This window comes from Biomphalaria glabrata, chromosome 12, assembly GCF_947242115.1.
Source record: "Biomphalaria glabrata chromosome 12, xgBioGlab47.1, whole genome shotgun sequence".
In the NCBI taxonomy this organism is placed as follows: Eukaryota; Metazoa; Mollusca; class Gastropoda; family Planorbidae; genus Biomphalaria; species Biomphalaria glabrata.
Genome location: NC_074722.1, coordinates 23,036,578 through 23,059,066, shown reverse-complemented (window position 1 = coordinate 23,059,066; position 22,489 = coordinate 23,036,578). Strand labels below are relative to the sequence as shown.

General features: G+C 36.4%; 2 protein-coding genes across 4 annotated transcripts in view; one reads left to right on the top strand and one right to left on the bottom strand.

Moving 5' to 3' along the window:
- LOC106053549 (Na(+)/citrate cotransporter-like) overlaps positions 1-7,665 on the top strand; it is a 51,679-nt gene extending 44,014 nt beyond the window's left edge. For both annotated transcript variants that reach the window (XM_056005550.1, XM_056005549.1), the window contains exons 12-15: positions 642-766; positions 2,265-2,426; positions 3,489-3,626; positions 4,958-7,665. In XM_056005550.1, the coding sequence (XP_055861525.1) occupies positions 642-766; positions 2,265-2,426; positions 3,489-3,626; positions 4,958-5,176 (644 nt within the window). In that variant the 3' untranslated portion in view covers positions 5,177-7,665. The remainder of the gene's footprint in view (positions 1-641; positions 767-2,264; positions 2,427-3,488; positions 3,627-4,957) is intronic.
- Positions 7,666-7,873: 208 nt separating this feature from the next.
- On the bottom strand, positions 7,874-22,447 carry LOC106053552 (uncharacterized). Of its 2 annotated transcripts, none has more exons than XM_056005552.1 (6): positions 22,364-22,447; positions 15,317-15,446; positions 13,286-13,434; positions 12,075-12,240; positions 9,726-9,827; positions 7,874-8,955 (listed from the first exon to the last, which is right to left on the bottom strand). In XM_056005552.1, the coding sequence occupies exons 2-6, from the start codon at positions 15,439-15,441 to the stop codon at positions 8,691-8,693; spliced, it is 807 nt and encodes a 268-aa protein (XP_055861527.1). In that variant the 5' UTR covers positions 15,442-15,446; positions 22,364-22,447; the 3' UTR covers positions 7,874-8,690. The 2 variants fall into 2 exon arrangements, with proteins under 2 accessions (XP_055861527.1, XP_055861526.1); XM_056005551.1 differs by lacking the exon at positions 22,364-22,447 and adding an exon at positions 20,554-20,749.
- Between the last annotated feature and the right edge of the window lie 42 nt (positions 22,448-22,489).

Below are 22,489 nucleotides of genomic sequence, written 5' to 3'. Positions count from 1 at the left end.
AATTTATATTTTTATTATTTTTAATATATTTGCATTTTTATAAGTATATACAGTGGGCACACCTTACTTCTGTAGGTGTCGGCGGGCCGCATAAAACACTCCGGCGGGCCGCATGTGGCCCGCGGGCCCTAATTTGCCCACCCCTGCGCTAGAGTTTTCTCCTTTTTATATTAGAGAAGACAGTCTGGGAGAAGTAGAGCTGGTATCTGGTATCTTTCACATCAGCCTCATTTTCATGTCGGCATCACTTTTTTCTTCATGATTGATACTTTGTAAGAAAATGTCTTCCTTCAAATCTCATTCCCTAACGAGATAGAAATATTATCCGATCTTTATTTCACGTCTAATACCGAACTTTTTTACTTTTGTACAACGCGGAGTTATTTATATTTTTATGTTTATATATTTTGTATTTTTAAAAATCTATTTTATTTGAAGGTTTTGTTAAGATCTTATAGAAAAAAAAAGGATTATTATAGATTCTTTGATATTTGATTTGAGTTCAATCTGTTGTAACCTTTCTCCTTTGACTTCACTTTGAAGTTCTAAGACCAAACAAAACTCCCACGATGATGAGAAACAAACTCTTTGCTTAAACACTTCTTAATGTCTGCCATTCAAACAAAAGTATTTCTGTCCAGCTAACGCTCTGTCACCTCCACCCAAGTATGAGCCACTACTGGACTGGGCAACGGTCAACAAAAAGATGGCCTGGGGAGTTCTCTTGTTGATGGGAGGCGGGTTCGCAGTGGCTGAAGGCTGTGAAGTAAGTAGACTAGAGACCAATAGATAAGGAAATACGTTCTTTGAGAACCACAGTAAACAGAATATATTCATTTCTTCTTCGAATATAAAAAAAAATCATGAATCTTATATTGTATGTATTAAAAGTTGTGATAATTGGGGAAGTGCTAGCAGAGTGGTCATTCACTTCGATTATGTTTATATAAAAACAGACGACAGTAACATTTATCATCATTGTCTACGAGTAGATTTTGTTTTTAAAATATTCTATTGATTTTATATCTGAAACACGCTAGACATTTCAATAATTATTTGAATATTATCATCCCCACTATTATAAGGGATATAGATACGGTTTAAAAAAGTGGGTGTTTTTATAACTACAACTGCGATTTCACTTTTAAATGATTATAATAATAATAATAATAATAAAAATTTAAGAAAAATTGAGTTGTAAAAATATAAAAAATATGGGAACCTAGGCTTGGAGATTTGGCGTTTATGGAAATTATCTAAAACAACAATATACCTCATTGTTATACCGACCGAGGGGATAATAACAACTGACCTCACAGATACCTTCACGGCCCTTGGCATTCCTAAGAACATTCTCGTTGCCTGTCAGAGGGCAGACCTGTCACATTACCAGATAAGTCTTCAGTGGAAACTGATAAAGGGACTACAATAATTTTTTTTCTTTTTAACGGAACTCGACCCTGGCAGTGCTAGAGAAGGAATAATCGTTCGTTTCTAACATAGAAATTATCATAATAACAATAATAATAATGTAAATCTAAGACTAGCATTCAACAAAAGGAAAAATACAAGTACACAAGTTTAATAATGTACTAAAGGAATAAGGCAAATAGAGGCAACCTTCCCACAGGACACAGTCTCTCTTTTCTGTCTTCAATTCAACACACACCGTTGAGCCACATCTCAACTTTCTCTTCGTGCTCGTCTAAAAATGTGTTCACATCCCGAGCTGATCAACGTGTTGCGCACCAGAAGTGTCGGACCAAGAGCAGAGCTATTGCAATAGTTGTAAGAATAAAACTACGAAGAAGAAGAAGAACATAACCCAATTATTGTCGAGCTAATGTCTCTGTTCATTACACACACACACACACACCCAAAACACAACACACACGCTCCTACCACAGTTTCATTGAAACATTACATGTGACGTTAACATCAGAATGTAGGCTCTTATATTCCATGATTTCATTGCCACAAGAAGCAAACCAGTTGTTGTGTCTTGTTATCTGTGGTTGTAATGTGGTAGAATCCTGGCCGAAAGAGTGTTGATTTATGTTTTTAAATTCTTTATCTGCCTTAGATATGTTTAGATATTGAAATGTAAGACAAAGTTTTAAGATACTTAAATAAAAGACCAAGTTTTAAGATATTTTAATAAAAGACTACGTTTTAAGATATTTAAATAAAAGTCTAAATGTTTAAGATATTGAAATACAAGACTAAATGTTTAATAATAAGCCTACAATTTTTATTTTCTAAAGAAATCCGGACTCTCTGGATGGGTGTCCACTCATTTAGAAGGTCTGTCCTCACTGCCTACATGGTTGACGTGTACTATACTGACCCTGCTTGTAGCCATCACTACAGAGTTCACCAGTAACGCAGCCACAACTACACTGTTTGTCCCTATAGTGGGGGACCTGGTAGGTTATTGTTTTGAGAATCATTGTAAGACTTGAAAGTAAAGTAGGCTACTCATTTCTTTTTATGTTGGACTTACAATCGTCCTGATCATTTGGATTATGCCTCGAGTATAACTTCGCTATGCTTGTTTTTTGGTAACTTTAAAACACAACATACTCACCATTTATGCCTATTCGTTGGATCAAATTCACACATGGACGTAATTATCTTCTATTATAGAACGTCTGTAATTTATAAGATAAGATGTAAATATGTCAAATCTCAAAGAAATGAGATGAATGCCTGGGCATTACCTGTGGTCGAAACGATGTTGTCCTGATGCTTCCAAAAGAACGGCAAGTGCCAATACAGTTTGGAGTCAGCGGCGTGTATTGGGGGGGGGGGATTTCCACATGATAGAACATCTCTTCTTTTCTTTTGTTTGGCTGTTTATTGTTCTCTAGATTTATTCCCTAGTTATCAGATGGTTGTATAATAATATAATAAAATATCATTTCGTAATTTATTGAACCATACCCTTGCCCTAATGTAGTCAGCAGTCCAAAGATCAAACTTCGGCAGCTAAATCATGGTATGCATCCCCATCATTTGTTATGACGCTGCCAAGGTATGTCAACTTGTCCAACTCTTCAAGCTTTGACTCGCCAAGTCTGACGGGGGCACCCTTTGCCTTATATCCCACTCACAAAATTTTAGTCTTATCCAAGTTTATGCGGAGGCCAATTTTGGGTTCCTCTCTGTCTAGGCTCTCCGTCGTTTCTTGTATGCATTTATTTGTAGCCCCGAGTAGTGCAACGTCATCGGCAAAGTCCGTCTATCGGTTTTGTTCAAGCCATGGAATACCAAAGGCAGTCTGGTTCATTGCTCTCCTCATTATGTAGTCGATGGCTAGGAGGAAAAGGAATGGAGATATCATGCACCCCAGGCTCACAACTGTCTCGATGCTAAAAAAACTCTGATTAGGATGTAAATTCTACATAGTTTTAATACTTCTACACTACACGTGACTATAGAACTAAAGTCCATGTCAATTTAACTCCACGAACATTATATTATTTCAGGCACTGAAACTTGGAGTCAATCCACTGTACTTCATGATTCCATGCACTTTATCTGCATCTCTAGCATTCCTGCTACCTGTAGCCACACCTTCCAATGCCATTGTTTTTGCTACCGGGTACCTCAAAGTCAAAGACATGGTGGGTTATTATTGTCTTATAAACATATAATATATAGTTTATTTGTTTATATAAAGTTTGTGTTTAGTTAACTTCGTTGTACTTTGTTTATTGTTTTCAAATGATTTAACGTGAAACTTTAAATCAAACTACGAGGCTCTAGGCGAATACTTTTTACAATACCGCTATTAAAGTGAGAATTTTATGGAGGGCGGAACCTGGATGCTGATCTAAAAAAAAACGGCCCTAACGATTTTCCTAGAAATGTAACAGTTGATGTATATTGCTGAGAAAAGAATGACTTGCTTGTTGGCCAGACGCTGAAAAATCTAATTTGACCGTTATCATTTTTCATTGGCTAGAGATCTAGATCTAGATCTAGAGCCAACATGGATTTTGAAAAGACTACCGCGTTCTTGAGATAACTATCGTGAATTTCTGAATGCATGACTTTTTTGACCGAAAAGTTTAGTAATTGAATGTTCAGGAAAATTTTGCGCGTTGTCTTCTAGATCTAAGTCTAGATCTCAATGCTTGTCAATTGAATAGTATAAAGTGTATTAGATCTTTACATTCACTTCACCAGGATTCTTTCTCGGGGAGAAGGGGGTAGGGCTAACAACAAATGTTCCATTGTTTTTTAATCAAACAGACCTTGGTTTTTAAAAGAAAAACAATCGCTCTATAGGTTACATAAAAGGAGGTAGTGTCTTTTTAGAAAATTATTTCCAATGTTTTTCTTGTTGAGCTGATCATTTATTAGTTAAAGTAATAAATAACAATTTAATGTAAATAAATTTAGATTTATGTTTTCTTTAACATTGAACACTTTACTATGATTTTGAGTGGCTAGCGATTATCAATAACTATTATAGTAAATGGTAATGATTTTAAAGTCAATGTCAAGCAGGTAACCATTTAGAACTTATTAAATTTCTTAAATCAAGTCTGAGCCTCCTGTCCTTCAGTCGAATCGTCAGTTCAAACTTTCAGGACATTCAGTAGGACAACAATGGCAAACCTCCAGACCAGCTCATAGAGTGGTTTTCCCGTCATTACCTGGATTTTTACATCCGGGGTGAATGTATACATCCTCAAACATACCTCATACCTCAAACATACCTCATACCTCAAACATACCTCATACCTCAAACATGAGGTTCTTGTTCCCAATTATATTGTGAACTTTTAATCCACACCATAAGTTTAGACAGTCTACATCTCCCGTTCAAGTATTTATTTCATTCTCCCCATGCCAAATGTTTATCAGGTTAGAAGGTCGCTAGTTTAAAACTAGAACTCCTTATAATTCTGTCAAATATACAGCCTATATATCATTGTTTGTTTCGCAGGTGATAGCTGGTCTTCCAATTCAAATCTTCTCCATTGTTATATTGACCATTGCTTGCAACTCCTGGGTTGCGTCCCTGTTTAGCCTCTACCATATACCTCCAGAGTTCTCTTCCTTGCTGGTGAACAACTCAGTGCCCCACAACAGTTCCAGGGGAGTGTCATCACTTCTCAGTGTGGCACTGACCAATGTCACAGTAGGGTACAACCTGACACATTAGTAGACTTTGTTTTGATCTTGTTATTACATTTCCTCATAGTGCACAGGCACATAGAAAATATTTTATTTCTAGTTCTTGCATGACTTGAGAATTGTTTTAGATTGTAAGTCAGAGCAGCACTAAGAATTGTAGACCATTTACCTTGTGTTGAATAGAAAACTATACAGGACCACCGATAGTCAGTATTATTATTTAGAATGAAAGAATATATAATGTATTCCGTTAAAGATGAATGTCTTTTAACATTATTTTATAATAGTTAACAAAAGATAAAATGTCTTTAAAACTGTAATACGAAATTGTGGAATTTTGGCCATTAATACAAATGAGTTATTGGTGTGACGGTGTCAATCAAAAAGTTTTTTTAAATAAGTCTGAGAACTGTTGAACCAAGAAGCAACTTTTAAATTATAACGAAATGTTTTGTTTGTAATGTTAGAGAGATATGTTTGTATTGATTCATACTTAGTATTGTTATTAAATCATTAAAAGAGTTGAAGCCAGAGATTATGTAGTCTCTAGACTAGTCTTCATAGTAAAATCCGAGTGTTCTGAGGGTGTTAAATAGGGCTGCTGCCTCGGGTCCCGCTTTTGATATAGAACAGTTCTTTAGTTCTGTTGCAGCCGTCAAGTTTGTCAGCTGAGATAATGTTTTGTTTTAACTGGGAAAATGCTGATAGATGTTTTCTTCCTCTTGAATATCCAATATTATTTCCCTTGTCATTGTCTTCTGTACTGTGGTCGCTTCTATGAATCTGTCAAGAACTTTGTTTAGTCATTATCATGTTTCTTTTGTTTTCATTTGATTATTTTGAGTCTGTTATTTGTATACTGTTTGCAATGACTGCCTTTGTAGCGCTTGTGCTTTAGGGCAAAACAAAAAAATTGTAAAGATGTTGAAGGCTTTAGTCCCAGGTGTTTCATTCTTAGTATAATACATTTTTTTACCAAGGAAACCTCAGAATTTGCGCTATTCAATTTTAGCTTTATCATCATAGGAATCCTTGGGCCTTAGGCCTCTTTTCTTTGCCTCTTTTTTGGGCTTTATGTGCCTCTTTTATGGGCCATCTTGCCTCTTTTGTGGGCTTTCTTTTATTTTTTTTTTTATAGATTTTTATTTTTACCATACTTTATTGCTTAAGGACAATAACTTTTGTTTGATATGTGGAATTACCGAATTTCTCTAATTATTGACGAAATTTTATGTTTTAATTTTAGTTATACTGATGATAAAATGAATAGGTGGTTGTGTAACGCTCTAGCAGCCAAGACTAAATTAATGAAGCAAAGTTACAGCGTTCATTAAATTTTACTGTTAACCAACACATCAGCATTGACCATTCTACATAACTTACCACGTGACATGACGAGGTTAGCGGAGCAAGGATAGCATCAAGTCTTGAATGAAAGTAGTCCTAGTGAGAACCTCGGTACAGTAACCATGCGCCCTACTGTAGCACTATTTTCTCTTGATTGTTCTATGTCCCATAATTTGAACTAATTCCATAACGAACTAGTGAAACGAAATTAATGACCCCGCATTATGGTTAGTGTTGTGTAGATATGTAGGGGAAGTTTTATAACATTCCAAACATAACATTTTCTTCTTCATCTTCTGAGAGGCCTGGTGCATAAACAATGTACGAAAAACAAATGATGTTTAGAATTAGGTCAGAAAGTTTTTATCACATTGAATGAGATCTTAGGAGTTCAGACTTTGAGATTGACTTTGTCAAAAAATTTACCTTTTTAAAATATTGTCATTTTTTTAAATTGCTCGTCAACGAGACAAAGATTTTGAGCTCCTCTTTGTATACTGTTACCAATATAGAATAGATAGAAATGGCATTCGAAAAATATTTTTTTTGTATTTTTAATATTTGTAATAATCCATTTCACTAGCATTCCAAATTGTTGTTTTTACTTATGTAAATATGTATCTGTTTTTTTTTTGTGTGTGAAGTGTACCGTGATTAATGTATACAATATGTATAAACTCTAAAATGATGTTTTATTTTTTAATAATTCTCTCCACCCACGAGATGATGTTCATTTAAAACACCATTACTTTGCAGTCTTTAATCTTCAAATCAACAAAACATTTATTTCACATTAAGATCAAAACATTTTTTTATTGTTTTTGTTCTTTTTCTTAAATTCATGACAGGAGATTTGTAAGTAAAAAAATAATTAATTTAATTAATCTTTCCTGCCATCCCCAAACTTGGCGATGTATAGGCGATACTAGCATATCATCTAGGCATTCAAACTTGTGAGAGTATGTTTTAAATGTATGTTTCAAATCACATAATTTAAATGGTTTGATATTTTCTTTGATCCGATGAAACTGTATTTTGTAGACTTACATTTAGAAATGACGCTTGAATTCTGCTTGTTAGTGTTTCTCAAACATGAGCTACCAATGTAAATAGTGTACAGTACTGTTTATGACATGAAGCAACTCAAATTAAAATATTTGTCTAACTGTACAGTGGAAGTTTTATTTGTTCAAACTTTTTTTAATGGCGATGTCTGCATTGTAGGGAAGACTTTTAGAAGCTTCAAGGAACAGCAAGAATAACAAGACCTAAAGATCACAACTTTTAAGTAATTGATGACAACTTTTAGTAATAGATGACAAATTTTTTAGTAATCGTCTAGATAAGTCACATTAAAAGCAACCAAACAAAAAAAGCAAAATTTTTCAATACTTTTAATAATATCAAAGCGTATCTCCACATTTAATAATGTAGAAGCAATTTCCTTTTTTCGATATTTAAAAAAATAATTACAAATAATTAATTGACTAATTAAATTCAAAGAATATGACACTACGGAATTCATAATGATTTTTGAAATTACAACAGGAATCCAAAGAAATATAAAACTTGATGTTTGTGAAATAAGTCAAAGAATATGTCTTTTAAGCATGAATAAAATGTTTTTTGGATTTCGCACTTTGCTGGTAACATCAACAAGTTAATTATTTAATAGGACCCATCTCTCCAATTTCTTAAAATGTTACGACAGAAACAAAATAATTAGGGAAGGAAGTCCTTGGAAGTAATAAATGATAAACATTGTGCGCCTATGTTGTTACCATGGCAACATGAACGACCTAATGGAAATATTTTTCTCTTTGAGTTTGGAACGATTCAAACATTGTTTTGTATCTTATTAGGTCATGGTGGTGAATGTTAGGTCATGATGGTGAATGTTAGGTCATGATGGTGAATGTTAGGTCATGATGGTGAATGTTAGGTCATGATGGTGAATGTTAGGTCATGATGGTGAATGTTAGGTCATGATGGTGAATGTTAGGTCATGATGGTGAAAGTTAGGTCATGATAGTGAATGTTAGGTCATGATGGTCAACAACCTCTCATGAGATGGCAGTCTTTGTCCTCTCTACAAGTCAAGAAATAGCAACAACCTCTTGCGAGACGGCAGTCGTTGTCCTCTCTACAAGTCAAGAATTCCATCAACAAACAACCAGCTAAATCATTAACATCTATTACTTGTAATTAAGAAATAGTCTTGGCGCTTGCTGCCTCGTAAAGTTTTTCTGTTCCATCATGTTTGGACCAGTCTCAAGGCTACGTGACGTAATACTTGAATGAACGTAATAAGATCCAAGGTTCAACAGCATGCTAATAAGAATGACCAAAGTCCACTTAACATATCCTAACTCCAGCCCTCCTGCACCTGAAGTGGACCTGCTCTTGCAAACTGTCTTAAGTACGAGGTCGTTACTGACTCCCTCTGATTTAAGACACGCCCTGCGGTGTAGGATACAGATAAAGAGTTAAAGACTAGCAGATTTATATCTTTGAAAATGGTTGCAATACTTTTTAAAACCCGGGGCCATACAGATTTAATGTAATTTGTTTTTAAAAGCTGTTACAACAAAAAAAAAAAGGGGGGGGGGAATGACCTGAAACCGAACTCGTGGCTCACGCCTCCTCAGGCCAACGTGCTAACCACTCTGCTAGTAAGGTCTTTATGATTAGAGAAGATTGTCTAGTTCTGTATTGTTTGATTCAATTTAAAGCGGTAACCTATAAAGGGAGCTAATTCAGCCTATACTACCGCTTTCTTTCTCTTGTTAGAGATACTAAACAAACTAATCATTTACCAATAATTAATTAATCAATCGGAAGCAATGTGGCTGAGCGGTAAAGCGCTTGGCTTCCGAACCGGAGACCGGGGTTCGAATCCTGGTGAACACTGGGATATTTAATATCGGGATCTTGGGGCGCCTCTGAGTCCACCCAGCTCTAATGGGTACCTGACATTAGTTAGGGAAAAGTAAAGGCGGTTGGTCGTTGTGCTGGCCACATTAACCGTAGGCCACAGAAACAGATGACATCATCTGCCCTATAGACCACAAGGTCTGAAAGGGGAACTTTACTTATATTAATCAATCGGTTATATTTTTTTTTATTGAACTTGTGTTGTCAGGTTAAAGAAATACTTGTGCAATAATTCAGCTTGATTCAAGATCTATTTATTTATAAGTATAATGTGGGCTCTAGTTTCACCAACTTACCCTCCTAGTCTTGCAAAGAAATAAACAAAAAATATTTTATTGCTTTCATTACATCCCTTCCTGTAGGCATCCTCCAGGCATTTGTAGTGGTCAACGGAGGCCCTGAAACAGACAGGCAATGGTTCCGTAATGTGTTGTTCTGTAGTGAGCTAATATCACTGGCGGGTCCAGGGGGGGGGCGGTAGGGGCGGACGAATTCTAGTATAGAATTGACACAATTTGCATACGAATTTATTACTTATGTTATGGAGAAATCATAGTTTGTGACAAAATTAGTTGAATTAATATATAAACTTTATATAATGTCGCTCCCCTTCTGGTATTTTGGCCGATTCGGTGGGATAAAGGGAGGGCGATTGCATATACTGCCTTCCCCACTCTAGCCCTCTGAGTGGGGGCGGTACGGTCCTATTTTTATGGAGAAATCATTGTTTGTAAACAAAAATTAGTTGAATATATATATATTATAAACTACATATTCATATGTAAGCCCATTGTATATTATGTCGCACCCCACTCTAATCTCAAATTTTATCATTAGTAAATATAAAATAAAAAAGGGTTGTACCAGGTGGGAGGGGCGATACATGCAATCGCCTCCCCCCCCCCCCCATCGGACAAACCAATACTTTTTCTTTTGTATTATAGTTAAGAAATTACAAAATAAGAAAAATCTGTCACTAATATAATTTATCTCTGCTATACATTAAACTTTTTTTATCGAATTGCCCCACCCCTATTCTTTAATGCCAAATGCAATCATTAGCAGAAATGATAAAAAGGAGCGAGGATTAATCATTTTCACTCTACCACCCCTCCCCTTTTCCAGACAAAGTTTATGTAATTTCACATGAATTAATCATAATTATTTTAAGAAAGACTTTGCTTTGGAAAAGTTAGAATTCAAACGAAATTTTTTCAGTATAAGAGTCCATATTGAGATGAGTTCTAAACCCAGATAATGATTTCTTAGTCGTCTTTTTCCAACCTTTTCTCAATCTGATATTTTTCTAGTTAAATAAATTTTGGACTATAACTTACATATTATGGTTAGATTTTATTATTTATCGAATAATTTTTTTTCGGCGCGATCCTAAAAGCCTTAATCTAAATATGTGAGGTATGTTATCTTTTCAAGGGACACATCGGTTTTATTTGCAATGTATTAAAGGCCCATACATTCATATAAGAATATTTGTCAACATTATTCAAAAGGTCTTTTGGATGAATAATGAGCTTTAGATGTCAGGAGAATGCGTTTCTACAGTGAAGAATGCAGGAAAACGCTTTTGACGTCGGGGCTTCGCCCCGAACCCCACTTGTAAAGCTTTCGGCGCTCCCCCAGAACCCCAAGCTTGCAAGAGGAAGGCCTCAACATGACTTGTTTTCTCGCCGAAGGTTGAGAAACACTGCTTTTTGTTTTCCAAATATATATATATGCATATATTTATAATATGTATATATGCTGTACGCACGTTTATGCATAGGGTTAGGGTTTAATGGGCGTTGGGGTTAGGGTTCGGAAAAAAAATCGCCCCCCCCCACTCCAAAGTTCTGGATCCGCTAGTGGCTAATATAGACATATTTATGACGAACTAAGCACAGTACTCATACTCATCCTGAAACATTCACATCAGCTCAATAGTACTCACAGACGCAGGCGCACAACAATAGTGTCAAATATATGTATGCAAATGTCCTAGTACATTTTTGCTTTGGCTACAAGTCAACAAGTACCCCCGACAACAGTGGGCGTAGAGAGTATAGCCAGATTGAGCAGTTCACCTACTTAGCCAACTGTTTCAAAACATGTTTAGTGCAATGGTGGGCTAAATTTAGAGTTTGACTCTACCTCGGGTGTTGAAATGTTGACCATGGCTAGCGCGAGCTGATGAGATCCTTGTTTACGTGAATGTGTTTTGGGATATACGAGGTGTGTACGATTGGAAGTGGGTTGGTGACTGGGCTCTGGGAGAGTTGGTCAGAGTTGGAGACTGGAGATTGAGAGAGTTAGTCAGGGTTGGAGACTGGAGATGGAGAGAGTTAGTCAGGGTTGGAGACTGGAGATGGAGAGAGTTGGTCAGGGTTGGAGACTGGAGATTGAGAGAGTTAGTCAGGGTTGGAGACTGGAGATTGAGAGAGTTAGTCAGGGTTAGAGACTGGAGATGGAGAGAGTTAGTCAGGGTTGGAGACTGGAGATTGAGAGAGTTAGTCAGAGTTGGAGACTGGAGATGGAGAGAGTTAGTCAGAGTTGGAGACTGTAGATTGTCTAACTATACATAAACTCTTTTATTTTCCTGTAGATAAGGATTTTAAATTGATGTCAAAATGCATTTGGTCGACTCTTACTTGCATGCGAGGGTAGAGGCGTCGTTGCTGCGACTGTCAATTGCAGCTTTAAGCTTGTTCATCAGTTCAGAGCCGGGTCTACTTTTGCAGCTGCCAGGAACTTTGTAAAGCTGTTCACAGTTGTAGAGATTATTGTCTGAAATCTCACGGACCTCATCTCTATGAACTAAACAATACATAAGTAATACTCAATGTCTACACAAGAACTGTAGAAAATAAATATTGGTAAAATCTCAATGACAGTTATTCTTTATAATTCTTTTCAATAGCTACATTTTAAAAATGTATGGTGGTTACCATGGAAACGGATACCCTACAAAATTTTTTTCTCAAACTGTGCACCCCCCAGGAGTTCTCAAAGAAGTCGAGAGTCCTGACGATCGGAAGAGCCAGTCAATTTTTTTTTCAAAAGGACAAAAAGTTGCACTTTCATTGTAGTTATCAATTCCTGTTGAACTATGAACCAGGTTCTATTGACTTTATTGTCAATGTTGATTTGAAACGCCGTTTCATCGACTAAAAAGGGAAACTTGAAAATCAATTTCGTGAGAGGTGCCTGCAGCAACGTCTACTCCATTGTTCAAGACGTCTCCGCCTAATGTGATGCTTCTTGGCGACTAGTTTAGGTTCAAATGGTCGACATTCTCCTGACAGCAGAAATTAAGACGGTCTGTAGAAGGCATGTTACTTAAAAAGAACGTTATCTTACGTCTCTCACGGCCATTACGCACAAAACATAAGTCAAATGTACCCAAATAATTATATTGTCCAGCGCGGCCTCATTCTTTATTATACTGAATTTGATTGGAGACTTTGTTTGTTACTAGAAAGAATAGTGTGCTCTATTGCAAAAATAAATAAGTAAATAAATAAACACTTCATTATCGACCTGTCTCACCCTTTGAAACTTTAACTCTTTTTGAATAGCTCTATTGTTACTATGAGAAAACTGAAACACAAAACACGATGACTTGTTGGAGAAGCATGTAATGTAGACTGACAAATGAACTGCCACATTAACCCTTTAAATACTGGCATTAAAAAAAATCATAAATTGAGAATATTAAAAAAGCCATGGGGGAGGGCTGGTTTAACAATTTGATAAAGATTGAGATCTGGCGTATAGTTTACAAGTGTAAACAACAAAACAACTTGATAAAGATTGAGATCTGGCGTATAGTTTACAAGTGTAAAACAACTAAGCAACTTACAATTAGGAAGTGTTTTTGTGCAGAATTCGTAGCCAGCTCTGTAGATATCGAAGCTTATAGGAAATTGCAACTCATAGTACGAAATGTTGAGAGTTTTTGGAGGTTTGAATCTTGTGTTTACCAAACAGTTACTATATTGTTTCACACTGCTGTGGACAAGAATCATGGTAGTTTTAAGAACTAAATTGTTGCAACAAAAATATAACAGTGGGCTAGTTTAAATCCAGAACATGTTCGGAACAGGTCCGTATTGTGATATCTTCCTTATCTAAATTGTTCATGTTCCATTGATAGAGCAACGATTGGTAAAAAAGGTCCTGGGCAACGCTTATCAGTCTCAAAGTAGCACGCGGAAGAAAATAAAAAAATTAGATTAGGCCAATAAAAACAACGAAACAGAACCAACGTTGGGGTGACTATGGACCAAGTCCATTGCACTAGCAGGGATAGAAAACAGCCTTAATAACTATATCGCTATCCATACACCATTTCTCAGTAGACTATTTTATGTGGTATATCGAGGAGATTCCCTGGTTTGCTCGGCCTTCAGCTTCGCCTATAACCCAAGCGTCCTTGAATGCTAGCCAAAGTTTACAATCTTGGATTCCTCCCAGACAGACAGAACGGTTATTGAGAAGATCGATAAAGGAGAGATTCCATAGGTCTATACAGGGGCGGACTGGCTGTCAAAATCGGCCTCGGCATTTCTTTACCATTCGGCCCAAAACTTGAATATCATATAATGGGCATCCAACTCTAGTTCTACTTGTCCTAAAAAATCAATTTGTTAAGTTTTATAATGTATCGATAACTGAACGCATGCACACAGCGAACTCTATATCTGTATAAGAAATATAAGCGTTATGTTGCTTTGTAATGGCTAAGTATGTAGAGGCCCTTCAAGGATGACGCCTACTACGGCTGTTGGCTATTACATTATTTCGGAAAATGTGATAGATAAAATTAGCTTTATACTGTAAGAGTCTGTTAAAGTTGTTTCTTAAACACGACGCTCAGAGTGTCCCTTTTGCAACAGAATGCTATAAAACCTTTAACAATGTAATACTTTCTATAGTGGCATTCGTGAGGCCCTTTAGATGGCTTTACCGGCCCATTCAGGTACCGGCCCACCGGGCATTTGCCCTAATGCCCATATAGCCAGTCCGCCCCTGGGTCTATAGCTCCACCAGTCTTTGACTCTCACGACAATCATAAAGAATTAGGACAAGAAATTAACAAAGTATTTTCACAATGGTCTTAATGTAACTCTACGAGTTTCGTGGAAGTGTAGGTATAAAAATAGGCAGAATAAACTGTCATGCTCACAGAGGGCTGATAACTTTGTACAAACAATTTTACAAAGCTGATATCAAATTATTTAATCTGTCTGGAGAATAGTCTGTACACGTTATTTCTCCGACAATCTATCTCGGATTAAGCTGAAATTTTGCACAAATATTTATGTTACATTACAACACAAGAATCAATAAAAAATTTTAACTAGTTAGTTAATTATCGATAACTAATTATTTTGTTTGGTAATCAAACAAGGGAAAGAAACTGTACTTGACTGAAGGGGAGGTATAGCTTAATTAGTTCCCTTGATAGGCCATTTCGCTTTTTTTTTTGTGTAAATGCTTTTAATAACTAATGACGGTAAAATCCATTGAGATATCCTTTTCTTTTCAACCCCTCTCTCTCTCTCTCCTTTGTCCCGACTGGTCCAGATAAATGATAGGATCATAACATGTTGAGAAAGCTAAAAGCATGAAACAGCCCTAAAAAAAAAATTGGTAAAAATAGTATTAATCGCACAGTTGTTCTAGAATTTAGTCTAGATCTATTACAAATGGAATGACATGACTGATTGATACAACAAACTTTCGTATAAGCTTTGTTTTTTAAAAGAAGTATTTTTAAAAAGTTTTTTCTTCTTTCTATTTCCTTCAGCCAATCCAAAATGTACGTCTGCTAATCATAGAGTAGTTCTTATTCTGTCGTCAGAAAAGATTCTTCTGAAAAGTCTCTTACCTGCACATGCGTAAAAAGTTCACATAGGAAAGTTTGCTTCGGATAGTTCTTTGAGTCTTTGGTTGTTTGTCCAGACAGTATTGATCTAACTCATCAATTCCTTTCACTCCATTCAGTAGACACATACAAACTGAAAAAACAATCAAATCTGGTGAACTTACTCGATAGAAGGAAGCACACAGATGTAAGAGAGAGTGGACCTTGTCACGGATGAATCTAGGTGGATTCTATGATTTAATTTGATTTGTATAGGTCAGTTGGAATGAATGAGCAAACGACCGGAAGTGTGTATGAGGACAGTTGACAGTTTGGGATATAGGGAGGAGGTTATCAAGTTTGTTGATGTCGATAAGCTTCTTAGTTACAAACTCGAGGACGTTTAGACAGTGGAGAGACACAAGTTTAGTTTCAACAGAATTACATATTTAAAAAGTATCAACATATTTATTTAGCTGGCTGTAAGGGAAATTGGTTTCTACACTATGTCTATAAACATGGTGCCAAATTATTTTGATTCTTTTAAGAAACTATAATGAAAATGAAACAAAGTTTGAAATCTTTTTTTTTTTTAGATAATTCTTTTAATATAATAATAGTTTTTTAAAAAATGTATTGGAAATCCATAATTTCTGTTATTCAAAGCAATTTATTTTATTACACGTGGAAATTGAAACTTGCTACTTCTATTCTATTACACGTGGAAATTGAAACTTGCTACTTCTATTCTATTACACGTGGAAATTGAAACTTGCTACTTCTATTCTATTACACGTGGAAATTGAAACTTGCTACTTCTATTCTATTACACGTGGAAATTGAAACTTGCTACATCTATTCTATTACACGTGGAAATTGAAACTTGCTACTTCTATTCTATTACACGTGGAAATTGAAACTTGCTACTTCTATTCTATTACACGTGGAAATTGAAACTTGCTACTTCTATTTTACTTCCTTCTTAAATTCAACAGGTTTCCAAATGTCGAGATATACAACTTGAATGTGTTACTTTAGTGTCTATTCGTTTGTATATGTCTAGTGCTACAATAAAATAAAGTAAAAAGGTTAATAAAGTAATAGCTTTCCCCTTTAATAAAATACAATTTGTGTAGGTCTCCTTTACTAACTTGGAAAGATTGCTTCAAAAAGAAATAGAACGCATTTAATAGTGTTTATGTTCCTTAAATGTTAATGCTGTAGCGACTGTCACTATCCAGGCTCTCTGCAAACTGCTTAACACGACACTACCAACTCAAAGCAGAACTGGACAACTCAGGGCTCTAAAGTAACGTTAACACTGTGTCGACAAAATCACAGCCAATATTGTACAATTGGCAGCACGTAACACAGACTTTACAAATATCTCTCCCTTAACCACCGTATGCAACCTATTGCTGACCTCTCCGCATCGTCCCGGACTTGTTCAGGGTTCAACTGTTCAGGACTGACCTCACACACTGGGCTCGTTGTGTCAAACTTGATCGCAGATGAAGATCAAGAAGTCGTCTGGTACTAGCCAGGTGTCTTGACAGTACTTCCCATGGAACCGTCGTAATGTGACGTACAAAACCACACCGCTGAACCATACTGAGCCAAGTCGTTTCTAGTGAACCGTCTTGGTGGTGTCATTTTCGCTCTTTACATACATATCACAAATCGATACTGTGATCTAATTCTACCTCTTTCCAGAAATCAGGGTCAGGTCAAAGAAGTTGCAGAACAAGCACGTGTCAATTATAATCATCCAATCAGGGAGAAAAGTCAGGAAAAGTTGCATATGTCAATTTCATGAGATAAAAGTTCATAAAATATTTAGAATTTTCTAGAAATTTCTAGGATTATGGAAAATACGGTTTAAAAACGTATAAATTTTGGAAAGCAAAAGTTAGTTGCGGTTATTGCATTGTAAATGTCCTGACCTTGTAATGAGTTCTTAAATAGTTGCGGGTCCAATGGTTGAAATTAAAGTTGTATTAGTAGAGAATTGAATATAAACAAGATATTTAGGTCAAGTTGTTGTTGAATCGAAAATCTCTTTGTATTGTTTGAAAAAGTGAATAAAGAATAAAAAAGATGCCTGAAGTTTCTCCGTGTATTTTAAAGCTTTACAAATGTCTCCGGCAAGTGATTCTGTTTATGTCATTGTTCTCTAGAGTAAGCCGAGATACGAGACGTATTGGAAGAATAGGACATATTAAATCATCAGTAGATATTGGCACTGGAGAAACTGAAATCATCACAGTTCCCTCTAGACTTCCAGGAACCGTCGGAACATCGCTCTAGAATTTCGGTTGACCACATGACCTTATCTGGCGTGACTGGACTGAGAACTATTTACAACACAGATCCTTCCCGAATGGTCGTGCTGTCACTTGTCGCTGCTGACCGTCGCCACTCATCACGGTTGACCGCACCACAACCAAAGTTATAACACTACTTTAGCGTGACATGAAAACATTTTTTAGCTTTTATATAGTGCTACTCTCATGCATATGGAATGCTCAGAGCGCTATGGTCCAATCTCATTTGTGGACCAGTGGCAGGAGGGGGTATCTGGGAGAAGGTTTTCGTGCTGCCCTTAGGCGCTCAGTAAACACAACTCTGCTCGAGTCGGGTGTGGAACCTCGAGCCCCCTTCGTAGATAGCCAAGCCAATCCAAGTTCAAGCGCACTTAGCCTCTCGACCACGAGAAAGAAATATTTCATTCACATTACTTGACGCCTATCACATTAATAAATGCTTAATTGACTCATAATTACAAATATCAATGATAAAATCAGAGCAAGAGTGATATTAATCAAGACACAATAATATAATCAGAGTGATAGTGTAACAATGAAACTAATAATACTAAAGTAGTCTCTAGCTCAGATTTGGTAGGCATGGTAACCTAGTAGACTCTATTTAAAAACAAATAATTATCTATTTGAATTTGGTTTTAACATGAAGGAAAAAAATATATCTAACATAAGTTGAGTAGAACCACCTTTTATATTCTTATCTTTAGACGAAGTAAGAATATTAAAATAAAGTACAAAAACAAGCCCGCAGATAGAGTTGAAATGTCAAGATTCTGTAAGACTATTTAACCAAGGTTTCGCATCTCGGTAGTTTAAGTTATCTATAAATAAAGACGGATTCTTATTGATGTCAAAGATAGCTTTGAGCAATTCTTGCATAAAAGTCTTAAAATTAAAGTGGTGTATCTTTCCAGTAGCAATGGACAATGACTTAGTTTTTACTTTTCTTATTGTTAGATCAGTAAGAGTCTTCTCGTTTTAGGTAGCCGCGTAAGATGAGCTGAAGCAGGAATACAGTTTTTATAACAACTATTCGTTTTGTTGTTCTGCTGTTCTAATCACTTTTCTTGTTCCAATTATTTTTGTTGTTTTCACAACGTCTGTTGTATCATCACTTCTACAGTTCCCATCACTTCTACAGTTCCAGTCAGTTCTGCTGTTTCCATCACTTTTACTGTTCCCGTCAGTTATGCTGTTCCCATCACTCTACAGTTCCCATCACTTCTACAGTTCCCATCACTTCTACAGTTCCCATCACTTCTACTGTTCCCGTCACTTCTACAGTTCCCATCACTTCTGCTGTTCCCGTCACTTCTACAGTTCCCATCACTTCTACAGTTCCCATCACTTCTACAGTTCCCATCACTTCAACAGTTCCCATCACTTCTACAGTTCCCATCACTTCTACAGTTCCCATCACTTCTACTGTTCCCGTCAGTTCTGCTGTTCCCATCACTCTACAGTTCCCATCACTTCTACAGTTCCCATCACTTCTACAGTTCCCATCACTCTACAGTTCCCATCACTTCTACAGTTCCCATCACTTCTACAGTTCCCATCACTTCTACAGTTCCCATCACTTCTACAGTTCCCATCACTTCTACAGTTCCCATCACTTCTACTGTTCCCGTCAGTTCTGCTGTTCCCATCACTTCTACAGTTCCCGTCAGTTCTGCTGTTCCCATCACTTCTACAGTTCCCGTCAGTTCTGCTGTTCCCATCACTTCTACAGTTCCCATCAGTTCTGCTGTTCCCATCACTTCTACAGTTCCCATCACTTCTACAGTTCCCATCACTTCTACAGTTCCCATCACTTCTACAGTTCCCATCACTTCTACAGTTCCCGTCAGTTCTGCTGTTTCCATCACTTCTACTGTTCCCGTCAGTTCTGCTGTTCCCATCACTCTAAGTTCCCATCACTTCTACAGTTCCCATCACTTCTACTGTTCCCGTCAGTTCTGCTGTTTCCATCACTTCTACAGTTCCCATCACTTCTACAGTTCCCATCACTTCTACAGTTCCCATCACTTCTACAGTTCCCATCACTTCTACAGTTCCCGTCAGTTCTGCTGTTTCCATCACTTCTACTGTTCCCGTCAGTTCTGCTGTTCCCATCACTCTAAGTTCCCATCACTTCTACAGTTCCCATCACTTCTACTGTTCCCGTCAGTTCTGCTGTTTCCATCACTTCTACAGTTCCCATCACTTCTACAGTTCCCATCACTTCTACTGTTCCCGTCAGTTCTGCTGTTCCCATCACTTCTACAGTTCCCGTCAGTTCTGCTGTTCCCATCACTTCTACAGTTCCCATCACTTCTACAGTTTCCATCACTTCTACAGTTCCCATCACTTCTACAGTTCCCATCACTTCTACAGTTCCCGTCAGTTCTGCTGTTTCCATCACTTCTACTGTTCCCGTCAGTTCTGCTGTTCCCATCACTTCTACTGTTCCCGTCAGTTCTGCTGTTCCCATCACTCTACAGTTCCCATCACTTCTACTGTTCCCGTCAGTTCTGCTGATCTCGACACTTCTGCTGTTCTAATCACTAACTAGGTTTGTCTTGTAAAATAAGTAGACCTATAATAGGTCGATAAGGTCAAGAAAATTTGTCTTCGACAGATTCGATAAAAAAAGGTCTAAAAATCACCTGAGCACACCACAAGAAGTCCAGTCTATTCTAAAGTCAGTTTCATTGCTGAGTGAAATTGGACTAAGCATCCAATGTCAAGGTTGGTGTCATAGCACAACAATTGCTTTAGAATTAGGTCTATATAGATCTTAGTCTTCTTCTAAGATATTCTTAAGTCTAAGATTTGTTAAAATTACAACAAAGATATAAAGAGATATTTGATATCATCTTGACTAGATCTACGAATCTTGTAGATAGATTCAGATACTTCCACTCTTCCACAATTAGTTTAATTCATGAAACTTACCAAACAATATACGAACGAAGTCAGAAGTTAAAGCCATGCAGATGTTTCGCTGACTTTGAAATCAAGTTTTTCTATTCAACCTTTCAAGCTGAAGAATTGATCTGCTTCTCCAGAAACGGAAATGTAGGAAATGTTGTTTTTAAATAGAACATGACACCATGATTACACGACTCAAAAATAGTTGTTCAATAATTGCGCGCCAAGAAGTTGAACTTTGTAAAATTTGGCGCGCTAAAATAATAATAATAATAAGGCTTGTCTTCGAGTCTGAAGATAAATGGGGGTGCAGTATTTCATTTGACTGCGCTGCCACATATTTCGCCATATCAAGCGTAGTTATCAGTTATAACCATTGTCCACCCGTGGTCGATTTAGATTCTCTTCGCTGTCTACGCTAAAAATATGAATACCAATAATTAGGTATAGTCTTCAAAAGATGAGCCAAGTGACCACAGGGAATCACTTAGGACGTTTTTAGTTGTCCCAGGTAGTCCTGGTCTTTGTCAGCCGATGGTATGTTAATTCCATTTTCGTATGCGCCTGTCTTCTGCGTGGGCTTTTCGTTGGGTTTTAAATGTGTGGTCAGCGACTTTGTATGAGATTTCAACTGTCTTACATATGTTAGACAGAAACAACATACTATTAAAATATAGTCCCAAATTTCATTAGTGTAGTCTGTTAATACAATAGTTTCATTTATTTATTGTCATCTTTTTTTAAAAACACTTTTTCATGGTATGTATCTCCAGCAAGGAAAATAGTAATACTTCTTCATATCAATCATAGGGTTAGTGATTCCTAGATATACTTTCACTTTTACTTTGGCTGAGAATTTAATTTCTATGAATGATAATTTGAAGTACATAAACATGCAAGATCAAAGTTTTTGTTTGTTTCATTATATGGTGTCGGCAGGGTTTGAACCCTGGAACATCGAAACGAAAGTACATAGTGCATACCACACGACCATGCAGCAAGTTCTAGATTAAACATCAGCACTAATAGCACTAGGTAAGAAGGAGCATTTGTACAAATTTGTCCTAGCATATGGAACGAGGTATGTCTCTTTATCTTTGTGTCTTTCTGAGTATTTTATTTTGTATTTGAAGATTATGGTTCAGTGTTTTATGTATAATTGCTACTTTACTTTTGAGTCTTCTGTCCTGAGCTCTTTCTATAAATAGAAGTAGAACGAAAATAGGACTCAACTATTAAAAAAAATACTTAGTCAGCTTTTAGACGCGCTAAAAATAATTTAAAAAATAATAATTATGAAATAATCCTAATAGTATCGAAAAAATAGAGTCTATTTCTTTTTTTTTAATGATACTGTTTTGCACTGTCATTTCTCTACAAAGGTATCAAAGAATGATTACAATTAATAAATCCAAATTTATATTTCGCTATAGTTAGAGGATGCAAAACAAAACTAATTGTACTGTGGAGAACGGGGTTGGAGCTTTTAATTGGAGCTTTTAATTGTAAGTAGCACTAACTCTAAAAGTCAGAGATTGTAAGTAGCACTAACTCTAAAAGTCAGAGATTGTAAGTAGCACTAACTCTAAAAGTCAGAGATTGTAAGTAGCACTAACTCTAAAAGTCAGAGATTGTAAGTAGCACTAACTCTAAAAGTCAGAGATTGTAAGTAGCACTGACTCTAAAAGTCAGAGATTGTAAGTAGCACTAACTCTAAAAGTCAGAGATTGTAAGTAGCACTAACTCTAACGGAGACACTAATTCATGGGCTACAAAGTATGAGCACTTCCAAATGGACCGCACTACACTTTTTAGTCTTCTATTTACACATTACTTGTTTAAATACTCCTGTTTTAGATCTAGAATTTACATTGTCTTTTTATCCAGTGACGCATGTACATATAAATGTATTTTTCTCATTATTTATATCTCGTCGAGATCCAAGTGTCCACTGCCACTG

Bases quoted from the DNA above. Each gene is read 5' to 3' on its own strand.
- LOC106053552 (XM_056005551.1), bottom strand. From the start codon at position 20,590: ATGGCTTTAACTTCTGACTTCGTTCGTATATTGTTTG. The intron at 13,435-15,316 runs GTAAGAGACTTT...TCTTGTCCACAG, and splicing joins AACTTTTTACGCATGTGCAG to CAGTGTGAAACAATATAGTA. The intron at 12,241-13,285 runs GTAAGTTGCTTA...TGTATTGTTTAG, and splicing joins CACAAAAACACTTCCTAATT to TTCATAGAGATGAGGTCCGT.